This window comes from Lobosporangium transversale, assembly GCF_002105155.1.
Source record: "Lobosporangium transversale strain NRRL 3116 chromosome Unknown BCR41scaffold_79, whole genome shotgun sequence".
In the NCBI taxonomy this organism is placed as follows: Eukaryota; Fungi; Mortierellomycota; class Mortierellomycetes; order Mortierellales; family Mortierellaceae; genus Lobosporangium; species Lobosporangium transversale.
Genome location: NW_019029057.1, coordinates 1 through 26,570, shown reverse-complemented (window position 1 = coordinate 26,570; position 26,570 = coordinate 1). Strand labels below are relative to the sequence as shown.

The window sequence follows — 26,570 nt, the reverse complement described above, 5'->3', positions numbered from 1 at the left end:
ACAAGTGGTTGGTTATGGCGGATTCTTCACTTGTGTGCACGCGTTGCTCGAGGGGGACCAAGCCAATGCTGTCACAACTATCGAATATTCTTGAGATAGACATGTTATGTGGAGATTACAAAAAAAGATATCGCCCTAACACTTAAATATTCATCGCTGGAGGTATCAGCAATATTTTGCAGCCTTCAGAATGTTACTTTAATAAGAACAAGAGTCATCTTCTTTCTTTTCCTTTGCTTCCCCCTTCCCTCTTCCAAAAGCAAGTAAGCACTTGTGGTAAAGCATTTCAGTAACGGCTAATTTTGATGGCTGTAAGCATTTCGGAAAAACATCCCTAATTTGATTGGTTGACGAGACTGCTGTCTCGTATTTTTTTTTTTTTTTTTTTTTTTTGAAAAAGTGGGATTACATGAAGTTATGGACTTTTGGGCCAAAAAAGCCCCTGAGCGATGTAGATAGTGGCAGTGCTGTGTAACACTATAATTTTATTATTATTATTACAATTACTATTATTACCGTCGCTTCTTTTCATCCCGTTTCTCAGCTGGTGGTTGCATCGAAGCTTCTGCATAGTCTGGGGGTGGTCCATCGTACGCCTGTGGCTCGGCTTCAACAGGAACTTTGATACTTTGAGAAAAGTACTCAGCCTCGTCTGCTGCCACTGTTGCTGCTCCTGCTCTTGTTTCTGACTCTAGTTCTGGTATCACAGCATGTGGGCTTCTACGGTGTATTGTTGATGGTGGCGGTAGTTGATGCAGTAGGCCGGGAGATGTCGATTTGGGTGGTGATGAGACATTATAGGTAGTGTCTTGGGGTGCTCCTGGAGATCGCAATGGGAACGTTACTGAAATAGGCTGCGAGTGTCTCTTGCTTCCATTATTGCTGCTGTCAAACCCTTCAAGAGTTGGTGATCCAGGAATGTGAGGGATCGGCATCGACATTGGCATTGGTATAGGCATATGGACAGGTATTGGCATTGGCATCTGTTGCTGCTGCTGTAATGGGCTCACTAGACCACCAGGCGGCCCTGGCGGATACATAGATTGCTGTTGATATGGCAACTGTTGGCGCTGCGAATGAGGATAAGGCTGAGGCTGAGACTGAAGCTGAGGTTGCTGGGGTGGATACGGCATCATCAGTGGATGAGGAGCAGTAAACCCTGTGGAAGAAAACTGATTCTCACCTGAATGAGGTCGACTTCTTGGGGGTGATGAAATACGTTTATCTTCATGTCCATGTCCATAACCTGGTTGATAGGACGTTGCAGGTTTGTAAGTCGAATGAGGAACAAACGGACTAGGGTCTGTAGTACCAGTATTACCACTATTGCCACTATTGCCAGTAGTCTTAGCGGATGTTAAGACGGGTGTGCCATCTTCTTTGGTAATATTGCCATTGTGACCTCTGTTATTTGCTGTTGTTATTCCAGATATGTCCTTTTCAGGAGTTACAGGTTGTATGTCTGCATGTTCGGAGGCAGATACAGTCGTGTCGGAAACAAAAATGGGGATAGGCTCTTGTGAACTAGGGGTTGCTACCTCTGTAGTAGCCTTGGTTTCGGGGAGCTCGCCATTTACACTATTTGCGACTACTGCTCCAGCCGTAGTAGAAGACTCAGTGCCAGTGATTCTATTCTCCGATGCAGGTCCTTCTTCAGACTCAGGGGTAGGTGGAATCTCATTAATCACCTTGACAACCGGGACGCCATCAACATAAGTAGTTGTTGTCATCAGAGACGACATACTGGGTCGTGGAGAAGCAGATCCGGTCGATGAAGAGATAGAGTTAGATCGCTCATGACCCGAAGTTGACGAGGTTTTGGTTGATGATGGCGACTGTAATGAGTACCAGTCCGAGCCAGACTTCATGGCCAAGTCCTTGAGCATGGCATCCATGGCCTGCTTGTTGTCTTTAGGGAAATCCCCGAGGTCAATCTCCGAGAGTTGGATCTTGGGTTCATGTTTCGGCCAAGTTTTAATAGTGTCCAAGCAGGCCTTCACAGCATAAGCTGTCTTTGCATCGCCTGTAGAATGAGGAGGGAAAAAAAAGAGACTTAGTTTGTTGTAGTTGAACAGAAAAAGTATATCGTGTGTAAATTATGCGAAGGATAAAATAAAAAAAAGGCGCAAGCTTACCATCATATAGCGCAAAGCGATCATCCGCATGTGTTCCTGCTGGCGTAGGTGAATCATCCAAGTGGCTCATGATCTCTCGGCCATAATGAGCAATAACAATAAATTCCTTGCCCAACTTTTCCAATGAGTCCAAATGTTGCTGTGTTGCCTTCTTAATTTTTTTTCGCTTAAGATCTTCGAGTTCATTTTCAATTGCCATGGTCTCTTGTCTCAACAATTTCATTTCTGGATGTAGTTCAGGGCCATGGATAGAAACTGTCTTCCCCCCTGCATTACTGCTACTGAAGGTGTTGCTGGAGACTAATGAACTAGTGGATGCATGTCCATGTTGAGTATGGTGATATTGGGATGAATTTTTATCCAATCCTAATTTCTGTTCCAAATCTAGTTTCCGTTTACGAACTGAATAATTGTTATCTTCTGCTACTCGAATCTCCTTGAAAAGCTCCCGACTCTGTGCAAGACTGTTGCCATGTTCGCGCTCAAGATCTGCAGCCTGAAGGATCAGGACACTAAGTTTCGAAAGCGTGTCTGAAATATCAGGACCTTCTGTCTTGGCGTAAATGGCGAGATGCTTTGCGGCTATTTTTATTGGTTCGGATGGATTAAATTTGTCCCAAAAAAATAAAAAAAATAGAAACTGATTGTAAGTGTTTTTTTTTTTTTTTTTTTTTTTTTTTTTTTTTCTCATTCATTCAGTGAAATTGTGTACCTTCTTCTTTTTCAAATGCTCCCCGTTTCAACGATGTCAAGACATTTTTTTGTTCTTGAATTAAGATACGCAGTTCAGGCACAAGACCACTAAGTGGTGAAATGCCATCGATCCCTCGTCGAATCCCATGAGCGATCTTTGTCGCGCGTAAGCACGGGTCAATGAGATGAGACATGGAACCAGTCTTTTTTTTTTCCCTCTTTTTTCTTCTTTCTGTAGTTGTGGCGATAATAAAATGGTAGAGGTTGGAAGGTAGTAATAGAGTAGACTTGTAGTACTGATGATAACGGGCGTTGATGGTAGGAAAATAAATGCTATTTTATGATACAAGTAAGAGTAATGGTGGGTATATAATCGTAAAAGTGTGGGACAAATTGTTTTTAGTTGTGAAGAAATGTTCAAAAATAAAAAAAGACAGCAAAGAGAAGAGAGAAAGAAAAAGGAGCAGAAGTGATTACGAGAATGTGAATCACCTGAATTACGTCAAGCTGCGCTTTCTCTAGTCTTGGTATTATAAATGTATACTTGGATAAACAATGGTAAACAATGGATAAACTGTGGTTAGTGTGCTTGCAAACACAAATGATTAACAATTAAAAATCTTATCAGGATCGAAGACCACTTGCTGCTGATCCTCGAGATGGGCGGCCAGACGAACATTATGAGATTGCCCATGGAGTGCAAAACCATACATGCGCCATAAGCTCTCGTAAGTAGATACGTATCGGTTATCCCTGTAATTGTTGACCTCATCGAGATTAACGTTTCCCCCATCCGCTGCTACGATAGCAACTAATGCTCTGTCATGACCCTTGTGCATATATTTGTAAATACTTGACTGATGAAGCTGATCCACAGACTTCAACGTTAATATGCGCGTTATATTTAGTTATAAGTCATAAATTATAGGCAGCAACCCAAGTGCTATCGACAGCGTTGCCTTTTGAGTTTACAAAGGGGCGTGGGGGATCGTTACGTCGATGATAAGTCGGATAGCCATCCTCACTTCTTGCGCTATTTCCCAAGAATGGGCGTGGGCACTTTTTAATGGTGCCTGAGGATTATGGACCCCACATGGCCCATGTATCATGTGAGAAATCACTGCCTCGTGCGCAAGCGGAGCGCTGTGTCGATCAGGGATCTCTGCAGATACAATAGAGTTAATGTCGTCTACTGTCCGAGGCTTGCTTCCATCATCAAGGATTATGAATAGATGCTGATGCGGCAAACCAGGTTTCTGAAACTCGACGACCCAATTGTAGACAATAACTTTCCCTAGACATCTTTCTTGGAGAGGTCGACCCTCTAGAGCTTTCTTTTTGAGATTAAATACTCGCACGCAAAGATCGGGTCGATCAGCCGCTGTTTGGCCATCATAAAGAGCCTCCTGGATCTCTGGGGTTACATGAAGAGATCAGACTTCCCAAATTTGCGGACCATGGCAATGGCATCTTGAAATAGTTGATGCATAAACCTGGGACCCCCAACAAAGGAAGATGGCAAGATGACTCGCTTTTCAATATTCTCTGGCCTAAGATCGAGATCAATTGCATCTACTATGCCGATATATGCATCCGCTTTGAGCTTGGATTGGTACATACTGATGTTCAGGAGCCCAAAAGTTTCCAGCTTGTAATATTGGCCGACAATATGTTGATGAGTCAAGCGTGGAATCATCCAAATGTAGGGTCGTTGACCTGTTGAGCTCATTGGGCGAATTTGCAGCCTATACGCATAACACTCCCTTTGGCTGATGAACTCTCGGATTTTTTTCGTTCGGCTCTCATGAGACTCCATCCAATCATCCTCAATATCCTCACTATCGCTTCTTCCAAAAGACCTTTCAGAGGACAGTAATGACCTGATTTCCTTCTTATACTTGCCGTATGTCCGCCCACCACCCACATTCGTCATTCGGATGCAAGGGAACATAGTGAAGACTGTCGTATGATGGATGAGTCTCATTGATTCGCTGTAAACCGTCTCCTTTGTACTCAATAGCGATATCCCTTTTCGAAGCTACGCTATCATCACCAGGCATCAAAGCAGCAATTTCAGAGGACGAAGGAGGACCATATTACCTTCGTCCTTGGCCCCTTAGGTCACGCTGGGACTCAGCACGGATGACAACCCTTAATTGAGTACCTTGGCCATTGACGCGCTCTTTGATGTTCTTGGGTAAACGGGTCATCGGATGATGCCGTTCGAGAAGTTGCTGTAGCTCAATTAGCAAATTATTCTCAAGAGAACCGTCAAAGTACTCATGCGAATTTTGGCCTGCTCTTCAGGGTCGTAAATATGGCTGTGGATCTATAAAAACTGAGGATCTACGCCTTCGGATGAGTTCATAGGGCTAATCAAGTGAGCGATACTTTCAATAATACGGAAAGTGTACACGCCTTGTAGACTCTTTGCAAGACTCCTGTCACGGTTCACTTTCATCGATGTGAAGGACAGAGGACAGTTGTATTGTCATGCATTACTGTGAATTGTTTTGCTTCCCGCGCCTTGGCCGCCAAAGAGCTCTAAAAAGCGGCGTGGAATGCCCTCCATATGGGGGACTTTGACTTTGACAGCTACTAGAGTACAACGAAAATTCTGGTCGGTGTTTGGTGCTTTTCACACGTTCTTCGAGGAACATGCTAGCATTGTAATAAGGGCTGTGAACTATCTGCTCTAAGCGGTGCCTATGACGCTCGATACTGGGTTCCGAGATCAATTCTTGTCAGAACCTCCGTCTAGCGAGGGGTGAAAAATATTTAGACAGACAAGTAGTTATGAGGGACAGAAAAATAAGTGAGAATAAGATGTGGGAACACACATCACATCCATGGGGTATTTATTAAAGATCATATCAAAGTATAACTACAAGTTTGTCTACGAGCACCATAAATAGAGTAACTATGGGGCCTGTTTTTGTGATATACAACCGTTGGTATGTATTATTTCTCGTATAAAATACATGTCTTGCTTATATAAAATGTATTATTACTTGTTACATGAGCACACATATTAATTTTTATGTAACACGTGTACTGTGAAATATGCAACACACTTGATTGGTATTCGATTTAATTCTTCAGATTCGTACCGGCTGCTCCTCCTGAATATGCAGCTTCGGTGTCGATTTTTATGACACGCTGTCTTACATGTTTCAAGTATCCAGGTATTGCCTTGGCATCTTGACTATCGTTAATAACAAACTTCTGAACCTTAAAATTATCATACATGTATCCTGGTACCACAAAATAGAAGAAAATAGTATCATCACTTCCCTTCGACTTTGATCGGTTTCCCTTCGAGCAGGGTCCGATAATATAATCAATTATCTTCTTGAATGGTGCTTGCTTGATCGGATGTTTCTCTGATACTGTGATCTGAAATAGCTTGTTGGGTTCCAATGCAAAATCAATGCATGGAAAGTTGCGTATAGATGGTAGAACAACTTGTCTGTTGTTTTGGAGAATGTTGAAAAATCTGCTGTAGCCCTGGTAAATAATACTTCCGAGGAGTCCCTCGGAAGATCAAAGAATCCTGTTTCGTCTGATTGAAGATCCTTAAATGGAAACCTAAGTCCACCACATCGAATTAAATAGTGAACATAGAGTTCAAACGAAGGACCTTTTTCTATTTCACTGCCAACTTTGACAAGTCGCTTCAACACGTCGATCCAAGTCTGATCTCGTAACTTCATGATGATCCGCGATCGAACATAAGGAGATGCCCATACCAGGTGGAAGTCGAGGTGGTCAGAAGTGGGGACTCTATGGAGTAAACAACTACCCGCTTCATCTCCTTCTCTAAAGAGGTCTGAAAGATTGCTTGGGAGCCAGGTTACGCCAATGGCATCATTGACACACTGAAACGCACTTTTTCTAGCACGCTCAGTATGTTTTTGATTTTTGGATAGTACATCGGCTGGACACTGTAGAACCTGTCTTGGCACTCCTCCCAAGTCGTAAAAAAGTTCCTCCAAAAATGCTTCACTCACTACATGAAAAAACTTTACATTGGCTCTACATTCCTTAAGCTCATCCAGACTCCAGAGTGACATGTGATAGTAGCTATCTGGTGTATTTTCCTTGGTGAGTTCATCGTAATGCCCATAGAGAGTTCTTGGCGATGCTGAAAATATCGTCCTGGCTTCACCTGGTTGAGGATCTTTACCACTATCAACTAAGTACCACGTTTCAGGCCGAGCAAGGAAATCTTCGAACATCGTTATATTCCCTTTACGTTGGCAAGTTGTTCCTCCATAAACATAGCATTTGGTATGCTGCTTCTCTTGGAAAATAATAATCGGTGGATTTTCCTCATCGTGTTCGGCAAGGAGGCGGATGGCAAAATAGACCAAAAAGGCTGACTTCCCAATTCCAGGCGTTCCAGTGATAAAGAGTCGGTTCAAACGAGGTACTTCATGAGGGGTACTTAATCCGGATGTAACAAGGCCATAAAGCTCTTTATATTCATCTCTGATATAAAGATGCCTTGTTCCGGCAACAGGGAAGATACGACCCTCAGGGGCAGTCAATATTTTGGAATCCTTGATACCACCAGAATTTCGGAGCTCGCGAGCCACGCTAATAATGCCTTTGTAAGGATCATCTGCTGGTAGCCCCCCCATGTACGAAAGCACCTTGACCCTCTCTTTCGAGTTGAGAGGCGAGACGGTAGGGCCACCATCCACTATCCCTTTCGTTACAAGCCCTGCTTCTGTAATCGCATCCATAAGATCACCTCTGCTACTCATGCTTGGACGAGCTTTTTTAGAGGGTGACTCTGATAAAAGAGATAGAGTGATCAAAATTAATATTTTTGATTTATTGCACATCACTCTAAATTGATCAATAACCAGGTTCTCAGCCAAAAGCACTCACCAGAATCTCCATCTTGTTTTCTTTTCTGAGCTAAGTATCAAAAGCGAATAATGAGAAAGAACGTTGAGTTATCAAGGCACAAACCAAATGGCGATATTATGCACATGGCCATTTAAGATATAAACCAAGCTTCATCAGCTGGAAATGTCAACAATCAGTCCATCAAGAGCCAAAGATATACCTCGCTGTGGTGGCTTGACAAAAACATGGATAGTTTCCTTTGGAAGTTCAGAATTAAATATGTTCCCAAGCTCCTTTGATGCGACTGTAAGAGCCTCTTTTGACTTGATTTCTGACTCAAAGATGGCCTCGCCTTTGTCAGGGATGGAAACCTTGTAGAGGGTAAGCTGGTCAGCGTCGATATTATTCAATGCATTGGCTTTCTTTGCTTTGATGACCTCCTTGAGTATCCCGACCGATTTATCGCAGAAAATCTCTACTGGGAACGGCGTTGCTTCGCCCTCGACAACGCAGTTCAGAACCAGCAGCAGTGGGATGGCGCGCTTTTTTCGTTGTGGGTGCTGGTTTTTTCTTTTTCGTTTATTGAGTATGGAGGCATCCTCAGGCTTATTTGCTGTCATTTTTTTTTTGTGCTTGGCTCTCTGTGGAATCATTTGTAGCCATGTTTTTTTTGCTTGGCTCCTTGTGGTGGCCATTGAAAATTAAGATGAGTGGGACTGAGTGTGGTTGAAATGCAGGGAGAATGATGGTTAAATAGGCAAAGGTATATTCTATACTCTTTCACACTTGTGGTTGCTGTATGAAAACAAAAATGAAAAATGTGTAAGGCAAAAAAAAAAAAAAGGAAAGGAAAGGAAAGGAAAGGCAATAGATGAAGGCTTGGAATAAATAAAAGAGCAAAATCGACGGGAGGGGTGAAATATAAAGGAAGAGGGAGAGTGCAAAAATGAAGTGAAGCAAAGGAAAGAAAGGAAAGAAAGGAAAGAAAGGAGCGACAATTGCAATTGATCCTTTATTTTAAGGTTAGGCGATGTGTGAGAAAATATTTTTTCAAATCAGCCACGTGCCATTTTCTGGGTCATTGTGACGTGACAATCTTTAGTGCGCAAAGAACTCATTTCTCATTTTCCATGTCCCTCAGATAAACGTTTGTTCACACTCTACTTGCTCATTCCTCTGCTTACAACTGCTCCCCATGAGGACTGGAATGATCATTGGAGGGGGGCATTTGAAAAGGATTATAAAATTGAATTTGCCAGATGTCAACTGATCACTTTTTCCGCTTTTACTGTAATACAACTTTGATTACAGTTTATGATGGCTCACTGCTTAAAAGCCTCTATTGCAATTGAGCCCCTGAGAACGGTGCAGGACTGTTGTTAGAATGTCCACTGAAAGTTAAGTGGACTACTATCAAGACAATCGTTAACATACAATATGTGCGGTGTTATATGGGATTCCTGCATAAAATGGCTGTTTATTATCATTGCTTGTGTAGCAGTGGTGATTTTTTGAACTGAAAAGTGTTACATTTCTAGGCAGTATACAGAGCTATTGCACTCACTTTGGGCGGAAAAGGTGCGCTAGATGGAAGTAATCTTTAAAATTTACTTAGACTGACTGGTCTTCATGATATTTATGATATAAAATAAAGAAAAAGGATCACAGCCATGGTGTCCATCCCTCATACATGTTTGCCAGATTCTCTACATTGGTTGCTTCTTGAATCACACGGTCCACTTGCTCTGTAACTTTGCACTTCTTGGCTGCTTCAAAGTCACGTCCTTCCAACTTGTGACGAACTCGTCGCAAGATATGCACCGCATATGCGTTGCGTTGATGCACTGGCTGTTGCTGCTGCTGTTGTTGTTGTTGTTGTCGTGGTACACTGTAAACACCAGCTCCATTGATCAAATTAGCCGCTGCAGGTGAGCTTGACTGCGCTTGATCTTTTGTTTCAGCAACACCACCACCACCATTCATTCGTCTAGAGCTGGTTTCAATTGTGGCCGCAGTGGTGGATCTGATATTGCTGTTTTTAATGGAGACAATGCTCTCATTCAATAATCGCTGCTGTGTACTCAATGACCGTGAAGAGTTGCTGTCATGTGCAGTAGTGGCAAGTGATACACTACTAGTCTCACTTTCACTCTCCTGTCCTATTAATCCTGGAAGGCTATCACGCATTGATGATTGACCAGCATCATCTGCTATTGCTCCTACTCCTTCTACTGCTCCCACACCAGTAGCTCCACCCCCACCGATTCCAAGCCCAGCTTGTGCAGTCATCGTTGCTTCAATCTGCCAATCCACCAGGGGATCATACACGAATGCTTCCAATAAGGTCACCAAAATTTCTTTGTTTTTGCGCATCACCTTCATAGTCTGTTCACATCCAATCCTGAAATTGCCTTCTACTCCTGTCACACCCAGACTGGTCAACATATTTCGGCTCAATCTGAACGGGACAATCTCTGGTATCCGAAGTCGCTTGCCCTTTTCAAAACACACATTGTAATCAATATGGACTAAATCCCCTGTTGTGAAATCAATCAGTATATTATCCAAATGGCGGTCACCTAAGCCAATTACATAGCCAATCATCGACATCACTGCGGTTGATCGCGCAAATCGGACTGACTTTTGCCACCATTCTGCTGGTGTAGGACTTGAAGACCAAAGCTCACGCTCCAACAAGTCTGCTGGCGTCTCATTAGCCATTTCATGGTAGAGATCCAACAGAATCGACTTTGGCCATTGACGTCGTGGATAGTTCGGGGGTAAACCTGTCCTTTTCAGTGCTGCTATAGCTTTCTCATGATATACCTCTGTAGCACGTTGAGGCTGTGGGGGTGGCCCTCCTGAGGACGTTGAAGAAGCATCATCGTTCATCCACCGTCCACACATCATCTCTCGATGTTGCCACTTGGCAATGATCGTAAAGATCGAGACAGTATTCTCCACCCACTGAATCATACCCGAGTTGTCGCTAAGAGGCACCACTGCGTAGTGACGTGCATTCAATTGCCTTGAGTTTGAGTCCTTGTCCCGCTGTAGCATTCCGTTTGATATCCGAAGAAGCTGCATCACACGCTCATCCAGATGAAGATCCTCCAAACCTTTAAAAAGATATGTGTAGCGCTTGCCATCTGATCCTATCAAAGCCAGCTTTTTGGGCTTTGTTTTTGTTGGAATAACAACCACCTGCTGCTCAAATGACTGAATTGTCACCCCCGTGCCTTGGTTAGGACTAGGAATATCAATTAACGACGATTGGATCGCTGCTAGCTCTGGACTAAGGTTGGAGAGCTGTAACACTCTTGTGCCAGAAAGCTCTTTGCCTAGTTCCATATAAACCTGCATCGATAATGGAAATACAAAAATTGACAAATAAAGAATTGGTCAACCATTAGTTGTTCATTGACAAAATAGTAAAGCCAAGAATGCTTCGGTCAAGTCTGTCGTCTTACCTCTTTCAATTTAGTTAGTCCCTCAAACAGATTATTCCATGCTCTCGGTGATTTCAAGGCGTCTAGAGCTATCAGGATCTTTTCTCGAAAAGTCGAAACGAACCATCGCTCATGATCCGATTCCGGATAAGAGTTCGATTCCAACAAACTATCTAAAGGAGCCAAGAGTGGAGTAATTGTCTGCTCATAATTGTCTGACATCACTGTCTTTCTGTCCTCCGTTTCTAATCCTGCAACTGTATCCAGTCGCTGATACTGTTCTGTGAGTTCTTGAAGAGCATTTTTGAGCTCAGGCAAGCTGACCATAATTCTTTTATACCACACCTCCTCCCAAAGAACAGTGACTCTTTCTAGTTCTCGGATCAAGTGCTGGACTTGCAGCACTAGCTCTGGATGTGATTTATTCAAAAAATCGCCAATAGAACGCAAAAGACGCCGCTGACATGCGCTGTTGTGAGCTGAATTGGCGCCCACTACACAATGGAACACGATAAGCTGTGGATATTGCTCGCCAATTTTACAAAGCAAGTCTACAATAAGTGACTGCACAGGCCTTTCTGGATGGTCGAGTCGAGCAAAAAGCTGGGGAATGATGTTGGTCCAGGGACTGACGTTGATGTCGGCCAAGTTTTGGTGGAATGTATCATAAAGTTGACCACCATGCTTAGCAAGAAGCCGCAGAAGCCGCAGTGTTGCCGTGATTTCATCTGATACTGCAGATTGCGATATCTGTTCTTCAGCTTCTTCACCTGATGTCGTCTATTGATTATGAATTTGTGTCAGTGTCCAAGAATTATAAAAAAGAAAAAAAAAGAAAGAAAGAAAGCAGATGTACATCCAATGAAACATAGGGAGATGACATACTTTTGATCTCGGTTTACTACATGAAAATTCTAATGCCCTAAATTGAAGAAACCGGAAGTAGCCATGAATCGCCAAACGATAGGCTTCAAGGATCTTTTGAAGTAGTGCCTGAAAGGACTCGATGATTTCGAGTATTACAGCTTCCGACTGGGCAATCTTCTCAATACTCATAAGATGTAATCGTATGTTATCATATGTAATGGATTCATCGAAAGGTTGACCAGAGGCGCATTGTTTGACAAAAACGCAGAAAATATTCTATTATCGTTTAAAAAGAAAATTAAAAAGAAAATAGAAAAAAAAAAAAAAAAGGACTAGATTAGTTAAGGACTCAAAGAGCCATCTTAAATTGATGATCATATATGAGCGGAATAATGGAAGCAAGCAAATATGTATTGTATACCTTGGAATGCCCTTCAGAGTTTTCGACACCCGCTTTTTCCAAAATACTTATAATTGCCTCATTTGCAGCCATCGCCACTGGATGGTGAAATCGAAATGATCCAAGCTCGTCTAATATACCCCATCCTTGCTTATAATGGTGTGTTCCAAATGCGAACCAAGATTTTCTATAATTAGCTCCAATTTCGATTGCCTTTTCAAGACAGGACGCCGTAATGGTTTCTATCCGTGCTTGAGAAGATCCATGGGTTTCATGCTTCAAATACAGAATGTCTTCAAATGCCTTGAGATCCTCTTCCGAAAGCTGCGGCTTAGTTGATCGAGACCACTTCGCCATTTTGAGATATATCTTGCTCTGAAAGACTGTCATTGTCTGTTCACTACCCGGCGACTTTTCCCAATCCTTGATTTTACCTAATATCCGTCCTGAAGTGCTCAGAGCCGTTGCGTAATCGTGCTTTGCCATGGCAGCCTTTGCTTCCTCTAATAGGATCTCTGGTGACAATGCTCCTTCCCAAGTCCGTGGAATGTTGCTTGCAAAATCATGGCATTCAGAACGTCTGGCTATCTTTGATAAGAAGAATTTGAATTCATTGGATTGCTTCAGGACCAAGGAGTCCTCAGTGGTAGCATGTTTTTTTGCCAAATTCACCAATGCATCCAGTCGAGCCCAGTATCGAAGGTCCTTGAGAAACAAATTCATTTTGAGTTCATCTGGAATCTGATTAAGTTGTTCCATGAACTCCTTCACTGCATAAGGTGTTGCTACACTTGATGTGTTCAACATCATAGTATCGAGCAGAGTAGCGCTGGCATGGCGCAATCCATTGTAGGATAAAAACTCTGCCGAAGGCTGAACAATTTGGAAAGCCTGTTGACGAATACGGTCTAGAATTGCAGGCTTCTGATCCAAGTGTTGATGGACTTTTGAGACAAATAGAAATGTTCGGCCCATAATCCCACTCCTGTCGAATACAAATACGTCAGGTACTAGTACGTCCTTGCCATCTGTTTCATAAAAATCTACTAGACTCTTCCACGCTTCTGTAGCTTCGTCTGCACAGTAATCCTTCAAGCTCTGGGCCACAGTATCTTCGCTCCATAACATTGTCTGATGTGTATAGGCATCAAAGGGTTTAGAATCCATGAATGCTTGAAGCTGTGGGTAGTTGTACAGATCACTTAAACTGTTGGTAATCTCCTGGCATAAGAATTCTGCAGGAGCATTGGCTTCATCCAGTCCATCGTCTTCAATCATAGACCCCACCAAGGACAATGCTTCTTTCGCTGACTGCTCGTAGCGGCTCTAATATTATGAATAAACAGAAAAAAAATATATAATTACTATGACAATTCAATAAAATACTGAAACCATATATAAGATACAAGCACTTGCCTGAGCATATAGTACAGCAGAATTGATCCAGTCCAATGATACTTGTGATAGAGCAAGGGCCTGACCCTCATTAAGGCATGCATTCTTGTACCTAGGATCTATCGATCCGTGCAGAGAGTTTAAGGGAAATGTCAGCTCTATTATGTCATTAGATTAGACTGATGAAGGATATAAACCATAAACCTTTACATTGAGTAGACCGCTCGGAACGAGAGTTCTTTGATTTGCCAGAATTGGAATGTTTTGTCATATCCTTAATTGCACGCCGACACCATATATACAGCCCAGTGATAGCATCTGATGCATTAGTCGCAACAAGTCCCTCAACTAACATAGAGAGCATCAAGTTAATAACCATAGCTATCAAATGAATTTCTTTATACAGGAAATAGTGATTTCCCATAATAGCATCGACATACCAAGATCAACCAAAATACGCTCAAACTCATCTAGCCACGGCAAAATATCATTCACAGCACCTCGACTGAGAGTGCTGAAATGGTCCGCAAGGAACTATTGGTATACCAATTATAAAAGAATCAACGACGGTCGGTCAATACGGACTTTTTGTCAATAGACTCTTTTACTTTTTATAACACCAGTGAGTCATAGTACCATGTATCCATTGCGAATTATAGTCTCGTATTCTCCAGCCATTTTAGCGCCTGCGATGATTCGACTCCTGATTCTTGAGAACCATTCATCCCACATTTTCTTATTAGCTCGAACGAAAACAATGCTGGGTTTAGGTGTCAAAGGAATGACTCCCAATGCGGTTCCATGATGAGCATTATGAATCTGTAATTCCAGGCGATCTATAAAAGTAAGAAAATCTCGTAATTTGACTAATTTGGCTGTGGCAGTGGTGTCTTTTCGATCAAATTGTAGGAGCGAGTTGAGTTGCTTTTCAAGAGCATCCAATGTCTGTTGTGGTCCTCCAAACGGCGTCCGTAGTCTTGATAGTACACAATATCTTGCTGTTTCCCACATTGACCAATACTTTAAAAGGCTGAGAGAGTGCTGGAAAGTTTCAACTTGCTCTACTGCAATCATGTCTAAGATGAAGGACATTTGTGGTAAATATCATGTATAAGTTTCTCTGCAAGGGATAAGATTTTTCAGTTTAAAAAACCCCACCTGCTCCAAGTTCAGCATTGACCTTTGCGATAATTTCTTTTCCTTGACACGAGTAGAAGAGTCGCTGAAACATGTCACCATCTTGTTGAGAGACATTGACATTGTTGCTTTCAGGGCGTTCAGAGCTCTCATCATGACCTTCCATCGACGAAAGTACAGCTGAAAAGTGTGGATATCTGAATATTCCTGAGTTTGGGCTTCGCAGCACAAGGATCTATGAAAGAAGGGTATAGAGAATGTAAGATCAGTTTACGCTAGTAGTCAGTGTATATAAATGTAAAGAATAGCGATTCCGTTCATACGAAATACCTTCAAGGCCCTGGCGATAGCTGTTTCAGGGGTGTTATAACATTCAATTGCAAATACAAAAGGATTTGTCTGCAACACGACATGCTTCCATGCATCTCTCACAAGAGGTGATACATCCTGAGACCTTAATACGATGAATAACTTAGTGTTAGCACCAAGTCAATAAAGGGACAAAATAAATGACCATACACGCTGTGTATACAAATTAAACCTACCTGTCTGTCATAGTCGCTAGGAACTCGGGTCCTAGACCAAAAGAACCGAATGCACCAATAAAGCTCTCAAAAATAGTAGCAATGGATCCACGTATCAAATCATCGTCATCGGCGCCTGCGATTGTGATTAGCTGATGAAGATTAGAGGATATGGCTCTCTTTAAAGCGACCCATGCTCCTGTATGAGGGACATCATCGCGATATCCCTGCATTGCCTTCAATATTGCTGATTCCCATGAAACCACACATATTTTTATAGATGATGGGAGTAGTTTCCAGTGAGTTATAAATACGTGAATAGCATCTAGCGAAATCCCTAAAACTGATGATTTCAAGTCATATATCTCCGCAGGATGTGCTAAGCTCTCTTTGAGCCAACCAGCTACGAAGTATTGGCAACTTGAGTGCACAGTACATGTACATGCCAAAAAAATAAAAAATGGTTTCGTTTGAGTCATGTTCAATTAGGCCGATCCCTATCCAGTCAGTCGCCCGATAGTTTGTCACATGAGCTTACCTGGCTGCTATCTCACGAAGAGCGTGGGTGGCGACCGCCAAACGAGATTCAGGCACAGTGTCAAGTGCTCCTAGTAATCTCAAGAAGATGAGGGAAGCTTCATCTGGCCAGAGTCGAGCCATCTCAATAAGTATCAAAATATCGAATGTAACGTTTGAAATCACTGCTGCTGTTGAAGATCCTGTGCGACGACAATCCTTAGGAGTGGCTCTACATTTTTTAGCACCAATAAGCCTGGAGTTTTCAAGTGTATCTTTATGCAATGTGTCGAGACTTTCAATAAGAGACATTAAATCTGGCACCTCAGATAAGCTGTTGCTCTGGCCTAAATCGTGGAGGGCTCTATCAACTTCATTCATAACGCTGCTCCAGGTCAACAGTAATACATCTGGATCATGCCCCTCTGTATCGGTTGGGGTCTTTGATTCAGGAAGTGATGATAGTATAATGTCAAGTATATCCTGAGAACGTTTAGAGTGTAGCGGTAGAAGCCAGCGTAGCCTCATAAAATCACCCTTTGGGTGAACTATTTCAAGCGTGACCATGGGATGAAGTCTATTTTTCCAAGCGGCAATAACCTGAAGGCAAGAGAGGGGGAAAAAATTAAATGACTGACTGCGGCAGGATCAAAACTAATGGGCTGACTGACCGTGAAGATGCATAAACTACAATGAGCCCATTCCCAATTCCATACGTTTTTCATAGTTGATGTCTTTTGACTCCATTGTGCCCTATTCATTCGTGCTGTTTCGAATTGTGTAGTAAGATATAATACTGCCTTAGGCTGGAGATGATAGAATGTATCTGGATTTCCTTGACTGAGCGTGAGAATGATATCGTTCCCTAAAGGATTCATAATGGTATGTCTGCGCATTAGTAATTGCTGTCTATTGTTTTATTTTTTTCCTTTCGGTTCTTTCGGAGTAAACAATATCCTCCGGAGGTACAACATACCAACCCCATCCAAGTCTCTCGACAATCTAGCAACCTTGTGGAGCATGTTGACTGCGTTATCTTGAATACGTCCTAATCGAGTCAGGTCTTGTGATGCATGGGAGATCAATGCTACGGCGATGATCTTGAAACATCTATTTCGTTGAACAACCAATCAAGACAAGAAAAAATAAAACATAATAAAAGCGCACTATATTGAGTTATCAGGCACAATCGGATGTACAGAAAGTGAGAAGGACATAAAAATGTAGAGATATAGTTTACCTCATCAATAGACCCGCAACCTCAATAGATGAGACAACATTAGTATCGTTTGTGTCTGCGACATTATCTATATCTTTGATAAAATACTCGAGAATGTCTTGGGCAAAATCCGCAGCATCGCGCCACTGAGCTGTAAACGACGAAAGAGTATCTAGTACGAAGTAAAGGAAGAAATAGGTCTGAGAGCTTGAAGTATATTCATCTTTTAAAAAAAACATTCGTAAAGCTATAATTATAATGGTATAAACCGAAATAATGGGGCAACGTACCACCAATACGTCTTCTCACGGCCTCACTTGTTCCTCGATCAATATACCATCCAACAAGTAAGTCTACAATTGCCTAGTATAAAGTATTAAAATGAGATTCTCCAATCAGAGGCCTGCATAAAAAAAAAAGAAGATCCAAAGCTTTTTGATATCCAAAAAAAGGAACAAAGCCATTTTTTTTTTCATTACTTTGAAATATGGTTCCCAAGCCTGTCTATGTTGTCCAGACATCATAGCCAGCTGATCCAATGCAGGTGGCAGTTGACAGCAATCCTTGGCATTATCGAGAAGATCCCGCATTTCCTCCAACATTTCAATGGCAGAATCATGATTAAATGTCCTGGATCCTAGGGAAAAAAGGTTATTATGTTATCATTGCAAGATTATTATTCTTCAAAATGATCAGTAATCTGCAATGTTGGATATCTTTTTTTTTTTTTTTTTTTTTTTTTTTTTTAAAAAAAAAAAAAAAAAAAAAAGTCTCGAGCTGGTTACCATGGATGGGCCGCAGCCCTTCAGGGGCTTGCTCGCGTGGCTGAGAATGAGGAGTTGCATAAGTCGCTTGAGCAGAGTGCTTTGGCTGAGGGCGACGGCGCACGTTCTTCTACGTGACATGAATATTGAGAGATCATAAAATAATAACATCATCGTTACCATAAGTTAAACCGTATTAGTTATTGAACTAAAAAAAGCAACCAAGATTTTTTTTTAAGGTAAAAGATCCCTTGACATGGACAGTACCATTGGCTTTCAAAAAGATCAAGATCAAGATGGAGACCGATTTGTGGTCGTTGGACAAAATGTAAAAAAATAAAATAAAAAAAGAGAGCAAGAAAGAAGAGGGAAAGTAGGCTTTGAGCCAATATGATTGAGGAAAGGAAAGAGAATGAGAAAGGGCTATTTTATTAAGAGTATAATTAGGGTTTTGGTAGGTTTATTCATGCAAATTTGGATTTGATCAGAAGTGAATCCAGCATTGTCGAGGAGTTGTGGTCTGGTCTGGTGTGAGGGGTAATGGTACGGTAGCGGTGCTGTTTGCTCGCGCTCGTCATGGGATTACAAGAAAAAAAGGAAAAAAAAGCAAAAAAAGAAGGGTGGTGTCTGAAGCAGAAATTCGACACGCTTAAACAGATATCAAGGAAGGAAGCTTAGAAATGAGAAACAACAATGCAATCAGTTCCTTTTCCTTTCCTTCCTTTTAAGAAAAGAGCGCGGAGGTGAGGTGTGACAAGTGACTGGCGTTTGTCAAATGAGCTTTCCACTTTCATTCCTTGTTTCTTGTTTGCTACTTTTCACACATTCCTCTCATATCTGGTCTGTCTTTTTATCAATTACTCGATCTGAAGCTAATCTTAAATACAGGTCATTTCAAAGTGGCGAACAGACAGGAATTACGACAGGCCAACCTCAGGGCATGGCATGAGAAGCCTGGTAAAAAAATAACAGAGAATGATGGGAAACAATTAACAACCAGGATTCATTCTACTGCATCATAACCTTCTTACTCTCTCTTTCTCATTTTATCTGCTTCCTCTGCTTCCTCTGCTTCTCTTTTATTTCATTATTTTTGCTTTCCTTCTTATAGACCCATCGGCTTTAAAGAATCTAGACTCCAACATCAAAAAGAATACGGGATTCATCAAAAAATGCAAAACAGGGCTGACTGCGGACGTATCCGCCCAGTTGTTGAATGATTTTAAGAAATTAAACCTTGAAAAATATATCTCCGAAATTGTTACGGCCATACTTGAAGGACTTTTGCGTTGCAAAGTCGGTGCTGATGTTACTGCGGCTGTTGAGGTAAAAGAAATAAAAATGCGTACCCATTCACTCGTTTTCTCATTGTGACAATGATAAATGAGAATTAAGACTTTTTATTTATTTTATTTTTTTTTAAAAAAACAGGTCATCTCTGCATTACATCAACGATTTCCAGATTCATTCACTCTTCTTTTCACCTATCACCTGGCTAAAGCTCTTGCACCCTCGCCAAAATTGACACATCAACAACTAGCACAGGCAGGAACAACTCCGGAACAACGTGAAAAGGAGGAAACGTCTAGAGTATTAAAACAGCGCGTACTGTGTCGTGTAGCAACTGAACTGTGGTTGGTGGGAGTATTGCGTAATGTTGAAGATGGTGTAGCCACCCTCAGCGCAGAAGGCACGTCTGGAGTCTCAACCAAAGCAGTACAAGTTACGAAGGATAATGTCGCAGGATTGCTGATCAACTCTGGCAAAGATTCCAAAGGCTCTTCAGCATCTTCATCTTCCTCTCAAGATAATGCAAGATCATTCCCTAACTTCATCTACAACGTCCTCCATGATTTGGTATGTCTTTCTCTTAATCTTTGGATATCTGGCAACTTTAGATCATTAACATATCAATATGATGTAAACTTTTTTTTTTTTTTTTTTTTTTTTTCCTTTCTTACTAAGCTTGCATCGGATAAGGATCATACGAACTTGCCTATTTTACTGACAGTGTTAAAGATCCATGGCAAAGACTTGACTGGGATCACATTAAGGAAGTCAAAGGCTGTGGCTGAAGGAAAGGATTCCTTAGAATCAAGAGCTACAGCAGCAGAAGGAAAGGATTCATCAGAATTAAAAGCTGCATCATCCGCTACAGAGGATACAAACTCTGCTCCAGTTAACAGTTATGTAGCGCCAGCACAACAGCAGATGTTCAAAACTATGTTTGTGGACTATTTTAAACGATTGGAAAACCATCTCATTCGTGACCACAAGGTAACAACATATAAACATCGCAATTTAAGGCCTCAACTTGCCTTTACTTTCGCTCTTAGGATTTTTTTTTTTTTTTTTTTTTTTTTTACTCGCCCGCACTCACCCTCCACTCTTAACTTTGTAGGAATTAAAAAAACTTGAAAGGAAGAATGAGTCGTTTCTTTTTTCAAAGGGAGAACTCTCAGAGGAACGTCAACAACAGTATGAGAAACAATTCAAGGCATTTGAGAAACTTTCTACCTCAACCCAGACTGTGGCAGATGCATTGGATCTAGACATGCCAGCCTTAGTAGATGAAAAAGATGATTTGATCGGTATTGTAGAATCCAGTGGCGGCTCTGATGATAAGGGAACATCCAGCAGTGTATTTGAAGATGAGGACAATGTGGCCTTTTATGAACAGATTTTAAATCTTGAGACACTCGTCCCCAGGCTCTTTCTCGAGACCTCAAAGTCGAAAAAGGATAAAAAAGAAGATAACAATGACGTCAGTGGAGACAAGGATGGAGACAAGGATAAGGACAAACAGAGCTCAGCTGATGGAGACAATGCATCCAAGGATGCTGTGGATCAATTGGATGACCTTGATGAGTCTGCGGACCTTATTATGGGAAATCTCGACGCAGAGTTGGATGAGATGGAAGTGAATGATAGTACAGGAACAGAATCCTTTTTGCCAGAAGAGACCTTTTCGACTATTCAAGAGGCTGCTTCGACAACTTCCAAGAGCAATGCTGCTCAATTGGATGCGTTCTTATCCAAGTTACCGTTGATGTGCAACAGGGACATGATAGATCAAGCAGCTGTCGAGTTTTGTTACTTCAACAACAAAGTGAATAGGAACCGTCTTATCAAGGTATTTTCTTCTTATTTTTCTTTCATCAGGAACATATTTTGATATGATCGATGAAGGGTTGCGCAATTGAGCCTTTATCTTTATTTTAAATTCGAGGACACATATTCATTTCAGTTAGATACAAACTTTTTTTTTTTTTTTTTTTTTTTTTCTATTCAAATAGACCCTTGTACAAGTCCCGCGTGACAGACACGATCTTTTGCCTTACTATTCGCGAATGATCGCTACTTTTAAACCTTTCTATCCAGATATTGCAGAAGAAGTCTTGGCTGCATTGGAGCGTGAGTTCCGAGGATTGTTACTCAAGAAACATCTTGATCTTTCGGAATCCCGTGTTAAGAACATCAAGTTTTTATCTGAGCTTGTCAAGTTTGGAATCACACCTTTACCCATTATTTTCCACTGTTTGAAAGTGCTATTGGAAGATTTTGTTCCACAGAACATTACGGTCGCATGTGCGTTGTTGGAAACATGTGGACGATTTCTGAAACTCAAGAGTGCAGCAACGTCTGCTCGATTGGATGGTATGCTCGACATTTTGAAACGCAAGAAGGCAGCCCTTCACCTTGAGCCTAGGTTCTTGTTGATGATTGATAACGCCTATTATCAGGTAAAAAAAAAAAAAAAAAAAAAAAAGTTTTTGAGGGCCGGCTGAAAAGGAACAAGGAAATATGTCTTTATATATATCCGATGGATATGACCGATCCTATGGGTTTAACCATTAACTACGTCATCACCACAAAATATATGTGAAAAATAGTGTAATCCACCGGAACAAAAGACTAGACAAAAGCGCGAAATCCCACCTATTGAGCAGTTCATTCGCAAGCTGTTGTATCTCGACCTTTGCAAAAAGAACGTGGAGAGTACACATAAGCTACTCAGAAAGCTGGATTGGAACAACAAAGAGGTAAATATGATTCTTTATATGAATCAAGTTTGTCTTTTTTATTAAAAAAAAAAAAAAAAAAAACTCACAAAATGACCACCCTCTTTTTCTCCCCTTGTTATACAACTCTGTATTGCATTTATATAGATCTATGACCTTGTTGTCCGCCTGTTTAGCAAGGTGTGGAAGATCAAGTTCAGCAATATTCATTTTGTTGCCATTATTGTAAACGGACTTAGTCGATACCACCCCGACTTTTCAATTGCCGTTGTTGATTCAGTTGTTGAAGCGATCAAAGTGGGCATGGAACAAAATAATTTCCGTCATAATCAGAGACGTATTGCGATAGTCAAGTTCCTGGGTGAACTTTATAATTATCGTATGGTTGACTCACCTTTGATTTTCAGTACTTTGAATACATTGATTTCAGCTGGTCATGGTAAGTTTAGTCTTTTCAAAAGAAAAACCTAGCAGCATTTTATTTCATATTCCTGTCAATTTCTTACATTATCATTTTTTACCAAAAAAAAAAAAAAAAAAAAAAAAAAAACCTTTCAAGAGCAAGGGCGTGCTTCGCCTGATCGCCCATCGCCCATCGATGCACCCCATGACAGTTTCAGAATTCGACTTGTATGCACGTTGTTGGATACATGCGGCATGTGTTTTGATCATGGAAGCTCCAAGATCAAGCTGGACTCATTCTTGGTGTTATTCCAAATGTATATTTTAACAAAGGAATCAATTCCATTGGAAATTGAGTATATGATTGAGGATACATTTACCGAGTTACGACCCAAATTGAGACGTTTTACTTCCTATGAAGAAGCTCTTGCAGCAGTGGAAGCCCTCCATGGACCACTCGACAGCCATAATAATAGTAATGCTAATGGCAGCGGTCATGATCAGACGATCCAAAATGATGAATCGGATTCTGAAGACTCAGAAGGAGACGATGATGGCGAGGATGATAATCAGGAAGATGAGGAAGAGGATGATAGTGATGAAGATGAGGACGGTCCAGAGGATGATGAAGAGGCCTCCCATGCGATGAGGCAAACTGACGATGAAGAACAGGCGGTCGTACTCACAAATCAACACAAACCTGTTGAAGCGGTTGATGAGGACTTTGAACGTGAGTACCTGAAGATGATGTCGGAGAGTCTGGAATCAAGGAAATTTGAGAGAAAGCATTTGGCGCTTGATGTGGCTATTCCAATATTAAGAGCTGCAGGTAATGTAACAGCGTTTTTATCTCTTTTTTTTTCTGTCTGTTTTTATTTGGTACGTGGCAGGCGCATTAACTTGTTCATTTGAATGTTAAATACAATAATAATTATAATAATAGATCGCCGTGAAGAACCTCAATTGTCGAACCCAGATCATGTTGCTTTCACTCTTCTGACCAAGAAGGGTAACAAGCAACAGTTAAAGACAGTAGGGTTACCAAGTGATAGCGCACTGGTCATCAACACTAGAAACCAGCGTGAAGCAGAGCGTGAGGAACAACAACAATTAAAACAGCTCGTCTTAGAGTATGAAGTGCGTGAAGAGGCCAACCAACGAGCCGGTAAGCGTTTTTTGAAAAATATTTAATCGGCTATTCGTTAACCTTAATTTAAAGTATTACACAAAATTATTATAGCAACCATGTAACACCTACATTTGCATTTATATTTTATTTTACCTTAGCATTGGAGCAATCGTTGCGCAACCAAGGTATCCGAATTAATTATGCTGAAGATAACAGACGAAGTGGATCGGGTCATCACCGTGACTCGAATCCCCCCCGTAGTCATGATCGACCTGATCGTGCAGGATTAGGACCCGATCCGATCAAAAACAACTCTCGATGGGCACGTAATCAATCTGTTGGAGTTGGAGCAGGCTATGGAACTGAGAGTGCATTGACAAATCTGGGCGTGGATGGCTACGAAAGGCGATCTGCTGGTGGTCAAACTAACCGAGGACGTGGAGCAAACTATGGAAGGTAATTAAAAAAAAAAAAAAAAAAAAAAAAAAGAGGTTGTGAATCAAATCAAGCTTTACTCTTATTTACAATGATTGAGTTTTTTTTTTTCTTCATAGACGGTGATTGATATTACATCGATTCGTTGATTTTGGGTTTTTTTTACACTCCTCTAACATTCAGCTAGAGTTGGTCAAGAAAACTTTTTTTTTTTTTTTTTTTTTTTTTTTAAAAAAAAAAAGCTTTTTCCATCTGTGTTTCACTTGTCAACACAATAGGTGATGAGTCATCTAAAAAAAAACCCCCCAACGACTCTTATGTCGCATTCTTCACACCCTTTGCGATCTTTTAGCTTCTTTTAAGCTTAATGCTTTGTAGGGAAAGGAACAAGACAGCACGCGCAGAATTAATTAAAAAAAAAAAAAAAAAAAAAAAAAAGAGATAAACCTACAGTCGCTTTGTAACATCTTTTTTTTTATATTCGTCTTTTATTACTAGTTTACAATAGATATCGGAAACAAAGAAGCAGAATAGGAATTGAGGAATGTTATTATGTTATGATACATGTCATTTGACAAAGGAAAATAATTAGTAATGGTAGCAGGTAAGAGTATTAGAAGTAAGTAGTAGTGGTAATGATGGTGGTGGAAATTACTATAGTGAAAATGAGCAGTAAAAGAAAGGATTAGAATAGCAAGGTTGTTAATAAGTTACTCCTGGAAGATTAGTGGATGAACTTGATGCAGAAGGAACGGGCGAAGTCTTGGGTGAAGTCCGTGGCGTATTAACGGTTGCCAATACTTCGATCCATGACTCATATCCTTGCCAGCCATTCCATGACTGTCTAGAGGTATTTGATGACGATTTCTTGATCTTTCTTGATGATGATGATGCTGCCGCTGATGATGACGAGGATGATGAAGAATATGACGAAGAAGACATTGATGTTGGTGATGACGGTGATGATGGCGAAGATCCTTCAGATCGTACTCTGCGTGCCTCCTTAATCTTGAGAGTAGAGAGTGTACCAACACCAACACCAGCAGTAGAGATATCCACAACTACACGACTCATCTCTAGAGATTCATCCATGGCTACAATGACACCTTCGTCTACAAATCGGACATCACTGGCGGAGTTATTACAACCACTTCTACTGCCGCAATCACTGCTACTACCAGCCTCAGACTCGTCATCCCCTTCGTTATCTTGATCATCAGGGGTGCAGAGCAAAGTCCGCTTCTCATGCTGCCTCAATGCCTCGATCATATCAATTTTGACGGAGCTTTGACCCTTTCGATCACTGTAATATTGTCCATATTTCAGATCACCATCATCTTCATCGTACTCATCGTACTCATCGTACTCTTCTTGTTGTGTTGGTAAGACTGAGGGCAAAAAGAATGAACCAATCCAGAATGCAATGACAGCATATGCTCCACCGCCTACTAAGTCGACTACATAATGATGACCTAAATACATAGTGGCCCACCAAATCCAGAAAACATAGCTCATTGCAAATGGGATCGACCTTGGTCCAAAAACATATACGACAAAGAAGGCCAATAAACAAGCATCTGCAGAGTGAAGGGATGGGAATGCACCAAAGACAAGAGGGGATGCTGTAAATGTGGTCTTGTACATCTGGACACCTAGAATATCATCCACTCGAGCTAATCCACCTGGATCACCTGGCATGGTATAAACTGCAGGTTGAAATCCTCCATACCTAGTCTCGTACCCTAAAAAAAAAAAAAAAAGAAAATTTTAAAAATATCAAGAATATCTTTAGATTTAGTCTATTGTCCAAAATGGAGATCGATGTACAGCTGGAAGAGCCCTGACCCTTGTCATCATTGTAGTTATTTAAACATGTGTACACCTCACTCTGCATCCTTGCATTCGATGGTCCAAGCCTTTTTTTTTTTAAATAGCATTAGAGCCTTCAATAATGATAAAATATATATTTAAACAGGCCTATCTATTCCTCGGATAGCTCTTATGCTCTATCTCTTCTCCCACCAAGATAACTGCTCAAAGCTTAAAAAAAGTGGATGGATGGGGCGGAATACTTGCATATGAAAGTAGTTATGGTAAATGCAGACAGATAACAGACAAACAATAGACAAGCAATTGAGAAAAGAAAAGAGTGTTGGAAGAAAAAAAGAATCGAAAATCAAACATCTCATCTTGACAAAGTTTGAAAAGATTGCTAAAGTCCCAGATAATTGTGAAATGCATCTTTTTTCCATTCCTCTCCTTTTTTGATAGAAAGTCAATTGAAGATTAAAAAAAAAAAAGGAGACAATTCAATGATGGAGCCCGGAAACATAACGCGTAACGGAGTCGAGATGCAGACATGCAAGTTAAACATATTTAGAGAAATAGCGTGTGATGATGTTTGTGTTTAAAAAATAAAGGAGAATCTGCCGGGACCGAAAATGTCTTAAAAAAAGAATTGGCTGTGCATTTTTTTTTTTTTTTTTTTTCTGGATTGTCATTGATCGATAATGTCGACTGTACTTACATGGCGGCGCACAAGGAAAGAAGATTTGGGTCAATACACCAGCCACGTTCATGTAACCGAACGTTCTCGCGTAGACTGGTAGTGTTCCCGATGGTCCGA

The 26,570-nt window shown here is 41.1% G+C and overlaps 5 protein-coding genes across 5 annotated transcripts; 1 reads left to right on the top strand and 4 right to left on the bottom strand.

The window, feature by feature from the left end:
- Positions 1-458: 458 nt before the first annotated feature.
- Positions 459-3,289, bottom strand: BCR41DRAFT_390737 (hypothetical protein). The gene is made up of 3 exons (XM_022028268.1): positions 2,848-3,289; positions 2,136-2,717; positions 459-2,023 (listed from the first exon to the last, which is right to left on the bottom strand). Exons 1-3 carry the CDS (start codon positions 3,020-3,022, stop codon positions 513-515), a joined length of 2,268 nt encoding a protein of 755 aa, XP_021875461.1. The 5' UTR covers positions 3,023-3,289; the 3' UTR covers positions 459-512.
- A 144-nt stretch (positions 3,290-3,433) lies between these two features.
- BCR41DRAFT_402185 (hypothetical protein) lies at positions 3,434-8,305 on the bottom strand (the record flags this gene model as incomplete). The annotated part of the gene is made up of 9 exons (XM_022029284.1): positions 3,434-3,706; positions 3,824-4,242; positions 4,329-4,819; positions 4,929-5,127; positions 5,331-5,426; positions 5,939-6,224; positions 6,350-7,626; positions 7,725-7,754; positions 7,906-8,305. The coding sequence occupies 9 exons, from the start codon at positions 8,303-8,305 to the stop codon at positions 3,434-3,436; spliced, it is 3,471 nt and encodes a 1,156-aa protein (XP_021875460.1).
- An 842-nt stretch (positions 8,306-9,147) lies between these two features.
- Positions 9,148-18,634, bottom strand: BCR41DRAFT_329603 (hypothetical protein). Its single transcript, XM_022021732.1, has 19 exons — positions 18,224-18,634; positions 17,978-18,086; positions 17,672-17,829; positions 17,483-17,555; positions 17,214-17,364; positions 16,950-17,083; positions 16,690-16,838; positions 15,996-16,573; positions 15,479-15,877; positions 15,264-15,387; positions 14,955-15,168; positions 14,433-14,872; positions 14,237-14,330; positions 14,007-14,144; positions 13,818-13,915; positions 12,423-13,727; positions 12,020-12,277; positions 11,156-11,914; positions 9,148-11,042 (listed from the first exon to the last, which is right to left on the bottom strand). Exons 1-19 carry the CDS (start codon positions 18,224-18,226, stop codon positions 9,348-9,350), a joined length of 6,879 nt encoding a protein of 2,292 aa, XP_021875459.1. The 5' UTR covers positions 18,227-18,634; the 3' UTR covers positions 9,148-9,347.
- Positions 18,213-23,969, top strand: BCR41DRAFT_402183 (armadillo-type protein; the record flags this gene model as incomplete). The annotated part of the gene is made up of 12 exons (XM_022029283.1): positions 18,213-18,284; positions 18,829-18,913; positions 19,068-19,282; positions 19,388-19,813; positions 19,922-20,233; positions 20,406-21,089; positions 21,253-21,699; positions 21,850-21,999; positions 22,126-22,417; positions 22,538-23,209; positions 23,324-23,545; positions 23,668-23,969. The coding sequence occupies 12 exons, from the start codon at positions 18,213-18,215 to the stop codon at positions 23,967-23,969; spliced, it is 3,879 nt and encodes a 1,292-aa protein (XP_021875458.1).
- A 677-nt stretch (positions 23,970-24,646) lies between these two features.
- On the bottom strand, positions 24,647-25,642 carry BCR41DRAFT_375782 (hypothetical protein; the record flags this gene model as incomplete). The annotated part of the gene is made up of 1 exon (XM_022026982.1): positions 24,647-25,642. The coding sequence occupies one exon, from the start codon at positions 25,640-25,642 to the stop codon at positions 24,647-24,649; it is 996 nt and encodes a 331-aa protein (XP_021875457.1).
- Positions 25,643-26,570: the final 928 nt, after the last annotated feature.